Here is an 18850-nt window from a genome sequence, read left to right on the forward strand (position 1 = left end):
GTCACCGTTCTAAAAATAAAATTCCCTCACGACCGTCCTCCACGGTTCAGTGAATTCATTAGTGTTAAACGCGCCCTGCGACTGCGCCCATTCCCGAATGGTTCAACGAAACAGGAAATGATCAATCGTCTATGGTCTTGTACCCGGACTGGATAGACACTTTTGTAATATGATCCACACATCAGCCGAATTGGGCAATCGGTAGGACCAGACTGGTACGGTTCTTCAATGTACTAAAATGACGTGTGAAGTATGCATCACCCACCAGACCACCGACCCTGAACTCCAGTCTTATTTTGGTAAATAACATTCTTTGCGGTAAGTAGTGATTTGTCTTTTAATCTCTCTGCTAAGATAAATGTGTTTCTTATGCTGAACTTAAGAGTTCGTGTATGGAAAGCTGTCGTCATTCTAATAGAATGGCATACGGTCGTTTTCAGAGGAAGATTTTGAGCCGATAAGTCGATGAATAATTAAAAGTGAAAAGGGAAGAGAGACACAAAAATGTTGACCTGTCATGCCTGTGTACCTACCTTGAACTTCCTCCTAGTTATAATAATTAATATAGCCTTCTGACAAAAAGTTTAGATTCTTTTACATTGTGTTTCTATTACATGTATTAGTTCTTGAATTAAAAGGGCAAGGGCATGATGAATGTTGAGAAACACTTTGATTGCAAATTGTGGTGAACTTGCTAGACAGTTTTAGTTTTACCACTTATTAGAAGTAATATTAGACTTCTGTTTATAAAATTTTCGGTAATCCTTGTTTTAGGACACCTCTATTTTTTACGAGTTCTGTTCAGAACTGACTTTTGCAGATGACTGTCCTATACCAAAGTGACTTTTGCAGGCTAAAGCAGTCTTTTTTCTTTATATAAACTCATGTTAGTTGTAATTTTGAAAGCACTTTCAAAGAAAATGTGACTTTCCCTAATCCTACCTTTTTTTTGCACTCAGATGTGCATGTTGTAGTTCCCACAACACGAGTGAAAGCCCTACATAATGAAAGCCCGATGCTGATTGGCTGCTAAAAACAATAAATAAGATGTTTATTTTTTTATCAGCCAATCAGCACCAAGCTTTCACTGCATCGAGCTTTCACGTTTGCCATCTTGGTTTTTGAGTCTGTTTTCTGGTTGTCATCGTTATCTTTTACCCCTTACTTTCCCTCATAAATCAAAGCCCTGCCCTCTATCCACAAAATCAAACCCGCTGATATTCAAGAAGGTGTCATTGCAAAAATTGTTCAGATGTGTCAAGAAATATCAGAATGTCAATTTTGAGTGTCATTTAGTCAACTGTTTTGGTGAGTCTTTCCCTTCCTATATATGAACGGGGTCCTAAAAGTAAGGATTACCACATTTTCTAATGACACTATGGAAAGAGTTTAGTATCCAGACGCCACTTCAGTTCAGCTCAGCAGATGTGTACAAAGTGTATGGAGAGTCAAGAACATTTTCAAAGTATTTCATAACAAAATTGCAAATATTTCTCAGATTCATGTCTTTTCAACATTTTGTGCAATGACTGACCTTCATTGATAATGATATAGGCCCTATATGATATATGATGAAAAAAAGTGGCGTCAGGATGTACCGTAGCATTCTTTCTGACATAACATGAATTGATGAGTCTCTAAAAGCATGTTTAAAGTTAGCCCCATAAATGTGGCCAATTTACTGGACTACCTCCGTAAACATAGGCCACACATCCACATCATTGTACAAAAACGTGTCGCACTTTGTCAAATTTTGATTTTCACATTTAGGCTTAGTTTGTAGTTTTTTTTGCTTTAGAAGCATACTCACCCTCTTTATAGGCTAATCAGAAAGTGCTGCCTTTTTCAGATGTCTATTTTTCGTGAAATTTCCAGATTAATTTGCACACGTTTGCGTATCAAAATTTCAACATGAAATTTCACAAAAATTAGACATATGAAAAAGGCAGCACTTTCTGATTAGCCTATAAAGAGGGTGAGTATGCTTCTAAAGCAAAAAAACCCCTACAAACTAAGCCTAAATGTGAAAATCAAAATTGGACAAAGTGCGACACGTTTTTGTACATGTGGATGTGTGGCCTATGTTTACGGAGTTAGTCCAGTAAATTGGCCACATTATTATGGGGCTAGTTTAAAGTTAGATTTATCCCTTGTTATTTGTTTACTTTTCTGCACAGTGGAAATCGCACACTGGATGCCATATTTCATTACCTTGAGGTTTTATTTAAAAAGAATGAAAATGCCTAAACCAGTGAACTTGTTTACATTGTCTACCAGGATTTCCAACATGTTGGGTGGGGTTGCAGGGAGAGGGGGTTGGGGGGTTGGTTGGGAACTAAAACCCCATGCCAGTGAACACAAACTGTACATGTGCTCATTTTTGATCATTTCTTTATCATTACAGAATTTACCGTTGACTGTTGGGACTTAACACCCAGGAAGGACGTTTATGTTCACTTTTGGAGAATGCTCCTCCTTTGATGCCAAAAAAAGACGATTCTTCTCGAGTTTTTTTCTGTCTCCAGTGGAATGCGTTGACTGCTTAATGTGTTGTAACACATCTCAAAGAAAAGTTTGACGGGAAAAAAAACCACTAAACTCAAACGATCCTCTATAAGTATAAATCAAGCATGGAGTGCGTCGCTCGCTACGATTTCACAGCTGCCCGACCAGATGAGCTGTCGTTCAGGGAACGAGATGTTCTCAAGGTGGGTACATGTGCATGTATCTGTCACCCTTTCAAGTGGCTTGATGAAATATTCATTAAACCCAAGAGATTCCCAATACTGTGTACTGAATTTACCCAACCTTAACCCTAACCTTCCCAAATCCTCAAAAATCCTCTCTGCAAAATGGAGGATTTGCCCAAAATTGAGGCTATATGGCAAAAATGTGCGGCTGATTTTTGAGGCATAAAGTTAGGCCATTATACTTGAAGTCCTCTGCACTGCTCCAAGATGTCACTGGCTCTGCCTCAACATATTGACAGTGATTGCTGGAGGATTTTGCAGGATTGAGGCAGTGGTCACTCCAAGGACCCCAGTCCATTCAAGAAATAACAGATGATTTTGCAGAATTGAGGCTGTGTGTAATTTTTACATTGAGGTAGCTTGAGGATTTTGCAGGATTGAGGTTTCATCCTAGGTTTGCCTAGGGAGTTAGCGTTAAGGATGCAAAACATGCAATACAGTCTTGCAAAGTCTTGCATTTGACAAGCAGTCCAACTCCTCTTTGTGTCATAAGAAATATCCGATACCGAGTCTCAAGGGAAGACACAAGACCACTGAGTAGTCTGTCTATTCAGAAATGTTTGACATCTCCCAGTTTAGTCTTCTGCTTTTAATTTAAGAATCGCTTGGTTTTAAGCTCTGAAGCAAAAGTTTGTGAGATTTATTCAGTGTTAACTGAGATCTCTAACCAAAGCTGACGAAATGCGTTTAGGAGTGAGGATATTTGGCCTGAGTGTGGCATGTTCTCTGTGCGAAATCCCTAACAGTCCTGAATCCTCCAATTTCAATATGATTTTGCACACCCTCTAGGGAGTTAGGGTTAAGTGTGGTTAAATGTCTCAGTCTGGACAGGAATTATTGACTTCGTACATGTATCTTTATACTTGAGAATCCTTTTCATGCTTTCTATTTACTTGTCATGTGCATAAGGTATGTACATGAATTTAGATGTTTATGTCATTATACATGTTTATATACAGATCCTTGTCATTTGATTGTTGGAACTCACATCACGTGACATCATTATTGCTTCCATTCACCCTGGGGCTCAAAAAGTCCCATTCGCCCGTGGGGAATGGGAAATACTATTCAACAGTTACACATGCAGGATCATTCTTGTTCCATGGCGTGGTATTTGTGTGCAAATGCATGCTGGTATGCGCGTTGAACGTTGCGCATAGCACGTATTGTTCCCAACTGCCAGTAGTTACAGAGTTGGGTTCAAACATTTCGTGAAGGGGTGGTTTGGAAGAGAGAAATACATTTCCCACCAATTCTGTATTGAAATAGAAGTATATTTTAACTGTAAATCACATGACAAGGATCTATATGTCAGTTAAATGAAAGAAACATTGAGTGGCATTAAATCGTGAAATGGGGGAAATATTATTGCTCGGTAAAATCTGGACTTTTCCATTTTCACAAGGCAAAAAGTCCAGATTTTACCTTGTGATAATATTCCTCCCATTTCACTCGTAGCCACTCAATAATATACAAATATTGAGTGGATCAGCGTGGAATGGGAGGAATATTATCGCAAGGTAAAATCTGGACTTTTCCATTTCACGAGGCGAAGGAAATGGAAATTTTACGGATTTTACCTTGCGATAATATTCCTCCCATTTCACAATTTAAAGCCACTCAATATTTGTTTTATAACTGACATATAGATCCTTGTCATTTGATATATTTGAACTTTTTTTTAAATACAAAACTGGAGGAAAATGTATTTGTCTCTTCCAAACCACCAGCTGTAGCGCTGGCTCTTTGGACATGTTGGAACAATACGCGCTACGCGCAACGCTGAACGCGCACACCAGCATGCATTTGCACACAAATACCGTGTCATGATCCTAACTGTTGAATAGTATTTCCCATTCCCCATGGGCGGATAGTACTTTTTGAGCCGCGGCGTGAATGGGAGCAATAACGAATGTCAGGTGATGTGAGTTCCACCAATAAAATGACTAGGATCTGTATGTCAGTTATATAATATTGTTTGTAAAACATATTGTAATCATCAATTTTTGAAATCAGGTATTCTTCAAAATGAAGATTGAGATCATATCTCCTTTTGAAAGTTCAGATAAACTTCAGATAAAATCAACTCTTTTTCTTTCCAGGTTATTATTGACCCCGATAAGAACACGGAAGATGATTGGGCAACGGCTGAATTGAAGGGCAAAGTAGGATTGATTCCCAAGAACTACATCACCAGCCCGGAGTAAGTTTGCCCAATTTCATGGGTCCACTTGTTCCAGTCCCTGGTTACATCTGACTTTTATGATTGACGCACTCCTTAATGCAGTCGTCCGCCAAGAGTGATTATGAATAGCAAACTACCTACCCAACAAATCACAAATTGATTGAAGTCATTCTTAATGATACTTGAATGGTAAATTACAAAGTACCAAGGTATCACGGGCGGGGAAACAAAGTTACACTTTGGACCTCAATTAATAGAATAAATAATACCTAGGCTTTTTAGTGTTTTTGTGGAGCCAATTAGCCACTGCTATTTCACATGGGACTTTTGTTTTCGCCAACCAGCTTTAAAGGTACAGTCCATCATTTGAAATTTGTGCATTTTGTTCGTTTGAAGCAACACACGTGCTGAAAATTTAAAGAAGGGTGCTGAACAACTAATCTGATGAAGTTTCAGCTCAGCTTCAGCTGTATATTTCATATCAAAAGTTGCTGATTTATGTTTTAAATTGGGCCTGAATTCAGCGTTCCAGACACGTTCTCACTGAGCCAATTGCAGTTACGAGATGTCGCGCACCGATCCGACGAATTAAAGCAACCGCGCGCGCGCGTGTGCGTCGTGTCAACGCTTGCGCGCGCTTTGCCGAATAAAAAAAAACTACGGAAATTTCCAAAGATGCATCGTTGTCAAGACCTTCTTTCATTGATTTCTTCAAAATGACAGCATGCCAGAAAGAATAATTTCACAGGGAGTTTAGTCCCTTATTATCTTTCAACCAAGTAGGTTTTTCAACACTAATTACGTCAGTTACTTTTTGGATAGCTGCAAATGATGTGCTGTAGCTTTAGAAAAGAAGGCATTTAGCAAATGCTGAGTGTTGCATTCATTCAGGCTCTTGCAAGTTTGTTTACACTAGCCTGCCAGGTTCTTCAAAATCTCTTAGGAGGTTTTGGAGGATCTTGCAGGATCGGGGGTGGGGTGGGGGGGGGTTTGGTGTGGTTAAAGCCTAGCCAGTATAGGGCTTGGGTTTTTAACGTCTTAATGTTCACTATACATTGTTGGATTTTGAAGTATTCAGGAAAGTTCCTTGCACACACAAAAAACCACCCAAAACACCAAGGGACTTGGTGTTAATATCAAATTGATTGTGACTTGACAGAACCTTGTATATTGTATCCTCCTCCCCTAGATGGTTTTACAAAGGTCTGTCCAGAAACAGAGCTGAGGAGATTCTGCAGGATAACGAGCCCGACGGGGCTTTCCTCATCAGAGAGAGCGAGAGCTCTCGGGGAGATTTCTCTCTCTCGGTCAAGTGAGTGTGTGATGGTTCTCACAATAATGGAATCAATGTTCCAGAGTTGCTCTGATGCAAATCGTAGTGATGATTTGAAATAATAACTACAAGAAAAGCTTGACGCTTGAAACGAATAGAAGCGGCTATGTCAAAAGATAGACTGTATCAGTCATTCAGAATATCCCTGGAGTCCAGTCAGTGGAAAATCACACACATGACGTTGGTAGTATCGAAAACTAAGACCCCTAAAACGAAGACCGAAGACCGAAGACCCACTCAAAAACAAAGGACCACTCGAAAACGAAGACCCACTCAAAAACAAAAACGAGTGAGTTTTCGAGTGAGTCTTTGTTTTTGAGTGGGTCTTCGGTCTTCAATACCACAAATTTTGTTCGCCTGTCTGAAAAAAAAAATCTACTTAGGTTTACTAGAGCTTATTGTTATTGGAACCTATTTGACAATCCTTATGTTTTTTTTTTAAACAGGTTTGGGACTGGGGTGCAGCATTTCAAAATTCTGGTGGATAAGGCCACCCGCCGTGTCTTTCTATGGGAGAAGAAGTTCGACACCATCAACCAGCTAGTCAACTTCTTCCGGATGAACAGCGTCAGCAAGACAAACAACAAAGTGTTCCTCCGGGACATGGGGAAAAAGAAATCGGCCGTCATGGTCAGTCCTGTTTTTTTTTATGAATAAATATTGAAATTTGTCTATGGGAGATACCAGATTCAGTTCTGAAGTCTCCACTTTCAGATAAATACACCAAATGTGCAGCATAACCTTTCAAACGAGAGTCAGAAAATTTTCTGTGGTGGCACCAAGCACCAGAGTTGCGCTCAGGTAATACGTACGTACTCCGGGCTCCATTGACCAATAGGATTACCAAGATGCGCTTGTCTTTAACCCCATGCGTACGGGAAGCGTTCATGGCCGCGGCCGCTAATCCTCATTGGAATGCAGTTGCCAGCTGTGGTATGCCGTGGCACGCGGCTAGTGGGTAGTTCCACAGCTGCTGCTTTTGTGCAGTGCCACTAACACACAAAGGCTGTGCAGTCATGCGGGCCACTTGCTCTATGTGTGGAGGAATGTCCCCATTACGCCCTGTCCTTAAGGGGTTAAGAACGCGTGCGGCATGGGTGAAGGCGTGACACCACCTGCAAAATGGCTTCTAATTTTGTTCGGCAAATTCCAGTGTTAACTTCGAATTCCCAAGTTACGATCTTTAATTAATGTATGACATTAAGAGCAGGTAGCCTTACTTCAGATCAGTGCTTCACATCGTGGCAACATTTGCTGGAGTTGAAAGTTTTTGTAAATTCACAATGCCAGTACATACATCACAGATTCGCATCCGTGTTTTTGTTTACACCAAGTACGTTCTTGGTTCTTGGTTGGTTCTTCTCCTAAATACTCCACGTGGGAGTTTATACAGGAGGCCAGAAACACCGGGGCAAACCCCTTCTCTTAGCGATAAGTGTTTACTGGGTTCTTTTACATGCATTTATACAACACACGGGACCTACGGCTTAACGTCCCATCCGAAGGACGAAGCAATAATGGTTAAGTGCCTTGCTTAAGAGCACAAGTGTGGCGCGCTCGAACCCACGTCACGGTTGCCTCTGAAACACCAGAACGTGAGTCCGGTGTTCTTAACCGCTAGGCCATCACACTCCACTGTGTTTGACATTGACTCTGAAGTCGCCTGTATTCCAAACTAGAGTTAAAAAAGTGTTTTCCTCAAGAAAAATCCTCCTGCCATCACACTCCACGTACATGTACCAGCTCTTACTTTGCCAACTGTGCTTGTCCATTAGGGACGACTTTGTGCTAATGGCTTATCCAGCAAACAACGGCATCAACAGAAACAGCACTATGTGAGTGACTGCACACTAAACATGGTGTGACACGATAGTCGTAACGCACTGGAATTAAGCACAAAATAAATATTGCATGACATGCGCATGACGTTTTGTTGTGCTGACAAGCATGTAAAAATCAGAAAAGCCAAGGAAAGTCTTGCTCGTCAAAAATGGCGACCAATTTTACACAACTGTTTGACTGCCTGTGACTGGCTCCCAATCCAGTTTTGCTTAACAGTTTGCTTTGCTAAGTGAAGCGATTTGTTCCGCTAAGCAGCTTAACCCCAACTCCTTAGCATGATTGACTAGGAACCATACCCACCCTGGCAAATTCCAACACCATATGGGAAACTGCACACACATATTACTGACTATGATTCTGGAGGTGTGCCAACCCAATGTAAAAGACTGTCAGTTTAGGGGTACTGTACCCATCCCGACAGATTCCAACAAAACATGCCGTTGGGGTTTGATGGGTTGAGTTCTGTTAGGGTTAATGGAGTTTGTTCTGATTTCATAGAGCTGCTTAAGCAGAAAATTTGCTTAAGCACGAAAAAAACATTGCTTAGTAAAATTAGGTTACCGGCCAAAACTCCATGTGATGTACATTGCTTGTGACTGGTATTTAGCTGTTGTTTACTTAGCATAACAATCGCATGGAGTTTTGGCCGGTAACCTGATTTTATTAAGCAAGACGTTTTTGTGCTTAGGCAAATTTTGTGCTTAAGCAGCTCTATGAAATTGGGCCCTGGTGCTTGAAATGCAGTTTTGGCTTGCGTGAACAGCTGAGAAAGGCTTTAGCTATACCATCAATTTCAGCAAGTTGGCAGAGCTTGTGCCATGAGCAGTAATTTCAGTCACAGACCCAAGACATTTTGCCGATTGCGTAGTTACGGGCCCTGTTTCTATAAGAGAACAAAAATTCACATTTAGATTTTTAAACTTATCAAACTACGGTAGTTAACTCTGAAACCAACGTGAATGAGTGTTGTGGATAGAGGGCAGCAGGATTTACTTAAGGAACGATGTGGGTAAAACGACGATGAAGTCAACAGAACGCAACACGAAAATAAAGATGGCGTTTACTGCGAGGCACTGTGGATGTGCAGAACTGGCATGATTTGAATGGCATCAACTGTAAACTGGCTCAGAAAAGTGCATTTTTCTACTGAAAAATGCTGTTCAAAATCACAAAAAAATAGGGTCAGAAGGATTGAAAAAAAAACCTACCTAAGGTTGCAGAAGTCATTTTGGAATACTAAAAAGACTAAAACAGTGGGGCCCGTAACTAAACGATCGCCAACATTTTGACATCACAATGTGCTTATCACACTGCATTCTGGTCCGTTGTTTTCAGTTTGAATACAAACCGCAAGGAGAAAGTGGATTCATTTACATGTAGTTCGGGGGAAAAAAAAAAGGGATCTCAATGAATCCTCACAGTATTCATCTCTACATATTGTAATCTAATTCCATTGTTAGAGCCAGCAAAACGCACAAATAAGTATTCCCAATCTACTTCCCACACGTCTCCATTTGGCTTCCCGAATATGCATCATAATAAACACATAGTGATGTCATTACGGGCCCAAACCCCGAGATCAGCATTAACTGAATGGATGTTCTATGCAGGACTCGATACAAGGAGCTAGTGGTGCCAACGGAGTGACCAGCCCATTTCAGCAGAAACAAGTGAGTCAATGGACCAATTGAGTATAGAAGCCCAATTCAGAATCATTCATCGTGTTGTTACCATGCTTGGGAATTCTTCCTTCTAGCTTAGAGCACTTTCCTGTGCCCCACAGCTCTGTGGAAAAAAATCTCACTTTTGTGTACAGAGTTCACACTGATGACTCATTATTCCTATTGGTCATGTCTCATGAGAACTCATGAGAATGTGTGAGGTTGAGAGTACGATTGAAAGAAATTATGAGTCACACGTCGACCCTGACTCAATCTGAGGATTGGAAAGAGAACATGATGAGATGATATTTTATAACACATGCTGTTTACCCAATAAAATTATGACTTTATCACAAAAGCAGAATTAGACTTGCCACAAAGCAGATGGCGTACAACTTCACATCAAAAAAAAGTGGGAATTAGTGAGGGAAAGGACGAAGAATATCAATAGCACTCTTTAATATATAATATTTGTATAATTTTTTATTTGCCAAATTGATATTTTTTTTTCAGGGAATTCAGGAAAACTGCATTTCTGTGTGTACTACGAAAACAAAACACTGAAACAGTTGCATCAAATTACGTGACATCAGATTTTCACCGAAATTTAGGGATACATTTGCACCATGTTTGCAACTATCCCATTACCTTTCCCAAATCCAAAACCCTCACGTTTGTTATTGTAAATATTATGTACATTATTTTGTATTGTTTTCACGGAATTCAGGAAATTTGCATATTACTGCAACACAGAGCGCTGAAATACTTGTGTCAAATTACATGAATCAGAATTTTGACCAGAATTTATAGAGGAGCAATTCCACAGAATTCTAAAACTCAATGCCAACATTTCAAAATAGTCCAAATGCCACAAACCATACATGATACATCATTTTGAAGCTTGTTATTGGTAATTTATTGAAATATACATCTAGTATATTTCTAACAATGTTACTTGCACCTGAAAATTAAGTTTAAAAAACAATCAGTTTGTCTGAGTACGTCAGACACCATCATGTTTTGAGCGGATTTCTCAATGCTTAAGGGCCCCGGAAGCTGGGTCCTAGATTCTCTGTGGTGCAATCTCAGCCACTTTTTAACACTATTACAAAGTTGAATGAATATCAGAATTAAAATCCACTTTATGAATAAAACTATAATTGTGCACATTATTTACTTGTCCAAAATGGATGTGGAACTGCTGAGATTCATTTGCACCATGTTTCCAACTCTCCTGTTATGACATACCTCTCCCTAAGTCCAACAACATTTTTGATTGTCTGTGTCCAGAGTCCGTGGGGCAAGGTGACCCAACATAAACCGATGAAGCCTGCCGTGGAGCAGAAACCAAGGGTGAGTCAATCTCAACAGTTTGTATTTTCAAGAAATGAGGCTTCGCTTTGCCCAGCAGGGGAGGCAGCTGCCTGTCGCTAGGTTTGCCGGCAATTCACACGCCTCGCAAGCGAGTTCCAGCTTCGCGGCAGTCTCCCGCAGTGCTGGCGGTCAACCGTAGCAGCCTAATTTGCATGAGCAGCTGGTCAAAACCATATTCCCTTAATGCATTTTTCTGGGTGGCATGGGTGGCTAGTGCGTAAGGCGCTCGCCTCTCACCACTGGCCCTGGTTCAGTTCCCGACTGGGGACCATATGTGAGTAGAGTTGTGCGTTGGTTCTCTCCTGTGCCACGAGGGTTTTCTCCGGGCCCTCCGGTTTTCCTCCCTCCGGAAAAATCAAACACTTTAGATCTCAGGCTTTGCTTCGCGGTCATATATGAGTCGTTGTGGCTGGCTGCCAAAGGCGCCTTTACATGCCTGCGGCTTGACCACGTTGTAGCCGCGTCCTTCGCAGTTCAGCTTCTCAGCTGCGAGTAAGGATGTTTAGCCTCCCAAATTATTTTTATTATTATTATTATCATATTATATTGTTATAGTTTAGTTGTGATGTCCTGCGTAAACTTTTACTTTCTATATCCTTAGTGACCCTTAAGTTGTACTTGTTTGCTTTCAATATTAACACCACTCAAAATCGAAAGCCGAATGTTCAAAACCTAACCTGTTGAACTTTCAGCTCAGTGGATATTACACTTTGTGTGAAAACACTGAAAAACCATGCACAACCTTTTGAGCGCGAAACAACATTTCGTGAATATTACTCTGTATTTCCAACGATCGGTCAACTGACTGATCATTGGAAATCACCTACACTTATCACAATCACCTACATTTCTTGACTCTTTCTAATTAACTGACAACAAGCCCGGCACAATAATATCACCGCATTAGATGTAATTTTTGCGCCAGGGTGATATAAATCAAATTAGGTTTTGCCCTTCACCGACGTTTTTAAACACTGTATACTCAGTGTGTTACCTCCCGAGTGAAAGTTGGAAAAAACCTAATTTGATTTAATATCACAGCATGTTTAGTACCTTCTTTAATCCAAGTAAGATTTGGTAGGTCACTTTTTGGATAAATGTTTGTGATCCTATCTACATGTACATGTACCTTCAAATGTCAAACTTAAAAAAAACCCACAAGGACAAATCAACATTGACAGTGTGCCACCCTGCGGTGTACTGCACTTCCACGAAAGTTAATATTGAAAGTAGAACCACTTCCTGTATGGATAGTTTCTGGAAAGTGGTGCGGATGGCATAAAGGTACATGTACACATGTATGACACAGCACAGGACGGCCATTTGGGGAAACACCAGCACTGTCATCTTTTGCCTTCTGAATATTTGTTTTTCAGTCATTTTGGACAAACTCTTTCCAAATTTCTCCTGAAAATGACAGGATAACTAGACATCTATTGGCACGCAATTCAATTGTTCCTGGTCACTGACCAAATAGCTTGCATTGGGAATATCAAGTGGGAACTGCAGTCTCAATTTCGAATTCGGGACGTAAACGCAACTCTTCAGGAAATTTAGCATGCATCAGTTAACCGTGTGGCTGTAAATAAGGATGAAGTCCAGTATTTGAAACACATTTATGGGGCTAAACTTCAGTTCTGTGCCCAGTGCTCTTCAAAAAATTGATTTTGTTTTTCCTTACGAATTTTCATTTTGCAGGGCATATGTTTTGTTTTATAGAAAAAACTGCTATATTCCAATTTGGGGCATCTACCTCGCTCCTAAAAGGGGCTTTCATTTTGCAAACAAATGACACCCTTGCCCCCCGACCAAGGGCCAAATTATTGTCCGGTAGACAATGCTTCAACTTCCGTGAAATAACCTATACGTTGGTTGATCTGTTTCGTTCGATGCCTCGTTCAAAAGTGAATAACTGTCATATTGCTAGGAAAACAGCAATTGAAAAACCAAACCTACTTTTCGAGGTGAAATCAAAAGTCGTACGGGGAACGCATCTTTAAGTTAACCTTGTGACCTCTGACCTCTTTCCAACAGGTCAAAGCCATGTATGACTTTGAGCCCCAAGACAACAACGAGCTAGAACTACGAGCCGGGGACGTCGTGGAGGTACTGGACAAGTCGGATCGCGATTGGTGGTTTGGCAAACTCCGGACAAAGACGGGCCTCTTCCCGAGCACATACGTTCAGGAACTTAAATAACCTTGTTTTCAGGTATTCTCATCCTTCCATCTCCCTTTTTCAACCCGGAAAAGTCAAAGGTCCAATACAAAGAGCATGTTTCTCCAGCTCGATAATAAATTTGATTTATATTTCTGAACTCACATCAAAAAGGCACATGGCTTTTAAAAAAATTAATTCACCTTAATACATGGTCAAACGACAAGGTTTTGGACTGCTTAGGTTACTCATTTGTTTCAGAAGCTAAGATTTGTTTTGACGTAATACACACACACCTTTAGTAAAAATGTCAAATGCTAATGTTGCTTCAGACTGAACGAATACCAGTTGATGAAGTTGCTAGTGTTAACATTAGCAATTCAGGAAAGTTGGTTTTGTGGAGATTTCATACCTGAGTTATTTAGGAGAGTCATGTGACTCAGGACCATACTGCGTATATTTGTCCTTCGTTGTCATGGTGGTTTGCAAAAATATATCCTTTGGATGTTTGATGTATGTTTTATGTCGGTGTGTGGCCCTCAGAAACATAGAAATTCATCATTTATTAGGATTTTCAAAAGAGCTTTTAGTCCTTCCCAAAGTATTCCAATATCATTTCAAGGTAGCCTGGTGACTGATGACTTTTACGCACTTTTTCCCTACTCATGCACTGTACAATTTTGGTTAGGCTTGGGAAGAACTGAAAAAAATTATACTTCGCACTATTAAATGGTTTTGAATGTGTAACAAGAGTTTTTCTATTCTTGATAAGGTAGGCATATTACCACAGTGTGACAAAAACAATTTTACTTGCCATGAATTTTGCTATTTTTGTTTAAAAAAAAACTTTTTGTGAAAGGTTATTGATAAAATATACATGTACATGAGTATGCATGACTAATTTCTGACTCTGAAACCAGAAGTAGCACATTCAAAACTCTGCAACAGTAACCATTAGCATATATTTGAGATACGGCGGACACAATGAGAGGGCGCTGTTTGATTTGGGTAGAGTCTTTTTGTATTTTTACCCAAACCAAGTAGCGCCCTCGTATTGTGTCCACCAAATCTGAAATAGGCTAATTAGATTTAATACCTGAAATTCCTTGCCCAGAATAATTGATCTTAATTAGAAACGAGAGAGAAATATCAGTTTGTAATGATGGAGAGCCTTGAAACAATAATCTGTAAAAGCCGAGCTAATCCCATGATGCTGACAAAATGAACATTGCATTGCAACACCAACTTGAGAAAAGAGAGAATCCTTTTGCCTTTGACAAACATCCTGCAAGGATCGAAGCGTTAGGCCCTCTAGTTTTGAAAACTAAGTATTTAACAATAATGCATGAACAATTTTCCACAAAACAAACTTAACTGCCGCCTCTGAAATTTTTCTGAACTAAAACAAGGCTTTAATACGAAAGTGCTTTTTCATGAGTACGAGTATGAGTACTTTTCCATGAGTACGAGTATGAGTACGAGTACTTTGCCATGAGTACGAGTATGAGTACTTTGCCATGAGTACGAGTATGAGTACGAGTACTTTGCCATGAGTATGAGTACGAGTACTTTGCCATGAGTATAAGTATGAGTACTTTGCCATGAGTATGAGTATGAGTACTTTACCATGAGTACGAGTATGAGTACGAGTACTTTACCATGAGTACGAGTATGAGTACGAGTACTTTGCCATGAGTATGAGTACGAGTACTTTGCCATGAGTATAAGTATGAGTACTTTGCCATGAGTATGAGTACTTTACCATGAGTACGAGTATGAGTACGAGTACTTTTCCATGAGTATGAGTATGAGTACGAGTACTTTGCCATGAGTACGAGTATGAGTACGAGTACTTTGCCATGAGTACGAGTACGTTTCCATGAGTATGAGTACGATTACGGAAAAAGTACTCGGGTACGAGTACGAGTCAAGTACGAGTACTACAACACTGCTGCATTGCACTGATGAAACTGTTCCAAATTTTTGTAAAATTATTTGTTCACTACTATTATGACAATGTGCGTCACTGCATGTTTTATACTCAGACAAATAATCAAATAATAGAAAGTGCTTGTACAAATCATGGAAGGCATTTGATATCAGAATGCATTCTGCAATAGACTTGAGCTTGCAAGTTGAATACCTATATTTTGAGATATGTAAATAGCATTAAATCTATTAATCCTCGGTGTGCATGTTTCTGAGAGCGACAAAAAAATGTATTTCTTGTAAAGATGAAATAACGTGAAAATGGGAGATTTGATAATCATGTGATCATGTAATACGAAAATTGGTGGTTTTTTTTTCAAATTTATAATTGAAGCAGAGCAAGTTTTCTCTAGTAATTTATGGTTATCGCCTCAGCAAGTTTCAGCAAGGCACATAAATTGTCCATTTAAAAAAAAAAAAAATTAGGGGGGGTTGTAAATTTTTGCTCCTTTTGTAGGACCCATGCAGTCCCAATCTTTTATAACCCCATCCAATCTTTTGTGAATTTTTTTTTTTAGGATCTACTCTTACAAAGAGTAAGCAATTTGTTGTAAAAATACCACTCTACTCAGTAATGTACGTTTGTAGTCTTCAAATACACCCGTGCTAGTCATTGATGCTAAGCACAACTTTACCCGCAGTCTAGTTGCAATTTTTGTACAAGAAGTATTTAAAATTTTGCGCAAGTCATAAGATGCTTATTGCTTTTTGGAGTGCTTTCAGTCGATAGGGTATGACTTCAGTCATTTTTACTGTGCTTGAGTAACTGTGAAAATCACGAATGAATCAACTTTACACAACTGTGTGTAGAATTATTTGGTGCAATTGGTAGCTGGTTCTCTACCTTCTCTACAACTTTTCTATGCAAACACCAATGGTAGCTACGGGTAAGGTGGGGCAGGCACCCGCCCATCTGTAGGACCATTCCAATTTTGATAACCCCAAGTGAAAAGAATATTGTCAGAATGACAGACTTTTTTGGTCTGGCATGAACAATCCTGTTTTCTATCTGTCCTATATTTCTAAAAATTGATTGTTAATTTGGTGCATTTTCAAATTAAAATGAGTTAAATACAACATTCCATTTTCTTCCTAACAACATACTAGCTTAATTTTCATTTTTTTTTTGCACAACTGACGGCTTTGAAGTAAAACCTGTTTATGCTATTTTTTTTCAGTATTTTTTAAGTAGCCTAACACAGCTGCAATCCCTTGAAGATATACACAGAACTAAAAGACTAAGCAAAAGTTGATATTAAGCAGGACAAGTACTTATCAGAACTAAATATCTACTGAGCGACAGACGTTATAACCACAAACCGAAACGATACCGATACTCCACATGCAAAGCCTAAAATCTTATATATATATCCACAGATAATTTGCAATATATTTGTGCCTATAAGTCTTGGGTTTGATAGGTGGCAAGCATCGTCGACTTTGACATATGTCGACTTCGACATGGATCAAAATGCTAGGCCCCATCCGAATTACTTTTCCACATACTGTGCGGCTTGCAAAACACATGCGCTTTCAGGAGCCGCTGAAACCCATTCCCGTTCTTCTGTTTCGGCCGACCATAATAATTCTGATTTGGCCTCATTGCATTTACTCTGTGGAATTTCGAAACAGGTCGCTTGAACATTTGCAATTCGTTATCTGGATCAAGACTATCAATGTATGGTCCCAACCAGTATTAATTTAAGTCCACGGAGAAACACGTTGCCCTGGTTAAAGATAATGGACACCATTGCAAAGAAAGTACTTTTGCCAATTCAATCAAGAAACAGCAATACAAAAAAAAATTGAAGTAGGTTTAAAACATTTACCTGAAGATATACCTTTTGTGACAACTGTGAAAATGCATCTTCATTTTTCGTGACGCTTAGCGAGTAAAATGATGGTAATTTCTCTTTTGAAATTGACAGCAAAGAGCAACGATTTCACAAAATGCTTGGTCCTATTATTCACTTACAGTCAAGTAGGATATTTTGATGATATTTTGGCAGTTTTGTTTGCAGATGTTGTCCCATACCTTTAACTCCGGATTGAAATTTTGTTAGTGTGAACTTCTCAGAATCTTGGTGTTGGACATCAAAGCCACCCTCAGACATTTAAAGGCAGTGTAAAAAAAAAGCCTATGAAATCAACCTCTGCTTCTACATGTTCTACAGTGTAGATAAATATGTGAATTCATTAATGTGGTCCAGTCTTATCAATCTAACAAAGATTTTTAAGGGCTAAGAGGGAAAAATGCTATGCATGCATACATAGACATGCTAGTGCCAGGAATTGCATGGTTATCAAACACTACATTATATTATATTATTGAGAATGCAGATAGCCTATTGCAACTGCGTAATGAATGACATTTCTTCTCCTTTTGTGCCTGTTTTGTACATAACTTTGTAGATATAATAAGCATCAACAAAATATTGGTACACTGTATATTTAGATGCATGGCATGTTGATAAAGCGAACCAATTCAATTGTATAAATACAATGTAGTATCTTTGAGTAATGGGTGCATAACTTGGTGTATTTGTGTTTTGTTTTGAACGCTGACGGAATTAGTTTTCCGGATTATGAATTCTCAAATATGAATTAATGGCATTAAAGAAGTTGTGGAATGCTCGAAGACATTTCCGTCATTTTTCGGGTATATGTAGCCTAAGGTGGGATGAAATAAAAACGACTATTGTGTCTGTCATGAAATGAGTACAAAAGGTACTTTTGAGAGCTGTTTTTCAGGTCCTGTTTCGACCTGCACGTGCAATTTGTGTAGAAGTCGTCGTTGGGGGCAGCAAACAAAACATAGTAAATCGTGACGTAATAAACAGGACTCCCGATGCACCGTAGTATAAACGAGTCCTGTTTATTACGTCACGATTTACTATGTTTTGTTTGCTGCCCCCCCCCCCCCCCCCCGACGACTTTTACACAAATCACACGTTTGGGTCGAAACAGGACCTGAAAAACAGCTCTAAAAAGTACCTTTTGTACTCATTTCATGACAGACACAATAGTCGTTTTTATTTCATCACGCCTTAGGCTACATATACCCGAAAAATGACGGAAATGTCTTCGAGCATTCCACGACCTCTTAACGAAATGTATTTACTGTAGGTGCTTAACATTTTATATTTGTTTTGGTTTCAGAATTCTGTGACCTAAATTACTTTTGTGATGGTGAATGTTTATGGTTTTTCCCTTCTTTTACTAATAGAGTGTGTGGTAACAGTTATCATGGTGACTTTATCAAAGACTTTCCCTGCCAGATGTTGATCGTTTGACAGTCTGAATAAAATGAATGTAACGTACATCCTGTACAAAACTCTCAGAGGCTTAGCCATTCAGATTTAGATTTGTTCTTCATTAGAAAAAAAAAAAAATTCTGCAATGTAATTGTCCAGAAAGGAATTACATCATGAAAATCGATGTGAGTTGTAATTGAAATTATGCTGTTCATAAGATGAATTTGCCTCTGGGTGATGTAAATCAATATTAGGTTTTGCCCTTCACTGACGTATAAACACTGTATACTCAGTGTGTTACCTCC

General features: G+C 39.3%; 1 protein-coding gene across 1 annotated transcript; it reads left to right on the forward strand.

The window, feature by feature from the left end:
• The first annotated feature begins 224 nt into the window (after positions 1 to 224).
• On the forward strand, positions 225 to 14176 carry LOC119738317 (growth factor receptor-bound protein 2-like). The gene is made up of 8 exons (XM_038213163.1): positions 225 to 318; positions 2405 to 2708; positions 4853 to 4953; positions 6125 to 6247; positions 6715 to 6898; positions 9721 to 9780; positions 11062 to 11124; positions 13180 to 14176. Exons 2-8 carry the CDS (start codon positions 2631 to 2633, stop codon positions 13342 to 13344), a joined length of 774 nt encoding a protein of 257 aa, XP_038069091.1. The 5' UTR covers positions 225 to 318; positions 2405 to 2630; the 3' UTR covers positions 13345 to 14176.
• The last annotated feature ends 4674 nt before the right edge of the window (positions 14177 to 18850 follow it).

Source organism: Patiria miniata, unplaced genomic scaffold (genome assembly GCF_015706575.1).
Source record: "Patiria miniata isolate m_02_andy unplaced genomic scaffold, ASM1570657v1 HiC_scaffold_3, whole genome shotgun sequence".
Classification (NCBI taxonomy): domain Eukaryota; kingdom Metazoa; phylum Echinodermata; class Asteroidea; order Valvatida; family Asterinidae; genus Patiria; species Patiria miniata.

Coding starts and splice junctions, on each gene's coding strand:
- LOC119738317 (XM_038213163.1), top strand. CDS start 2,631: ATGGAGTGCGTCGCTCGCTACGATTTCACAGCTGCCCGACCAGATGAG. Junction 2,709..4,852: donor GGGAACGAGATGTTCTCAAG/GTGGGTACATGT, acceptor TTTTCTTTCCAG/GTTATTATTGACCCCGATAA. Junction 11,125..13,179: donor CCGTGGAGCAGAAACCAAGG/GTGAGTCAATCT, acceptor TCTTTCCAACAG/GTCAAAGCCATGTATGACTT.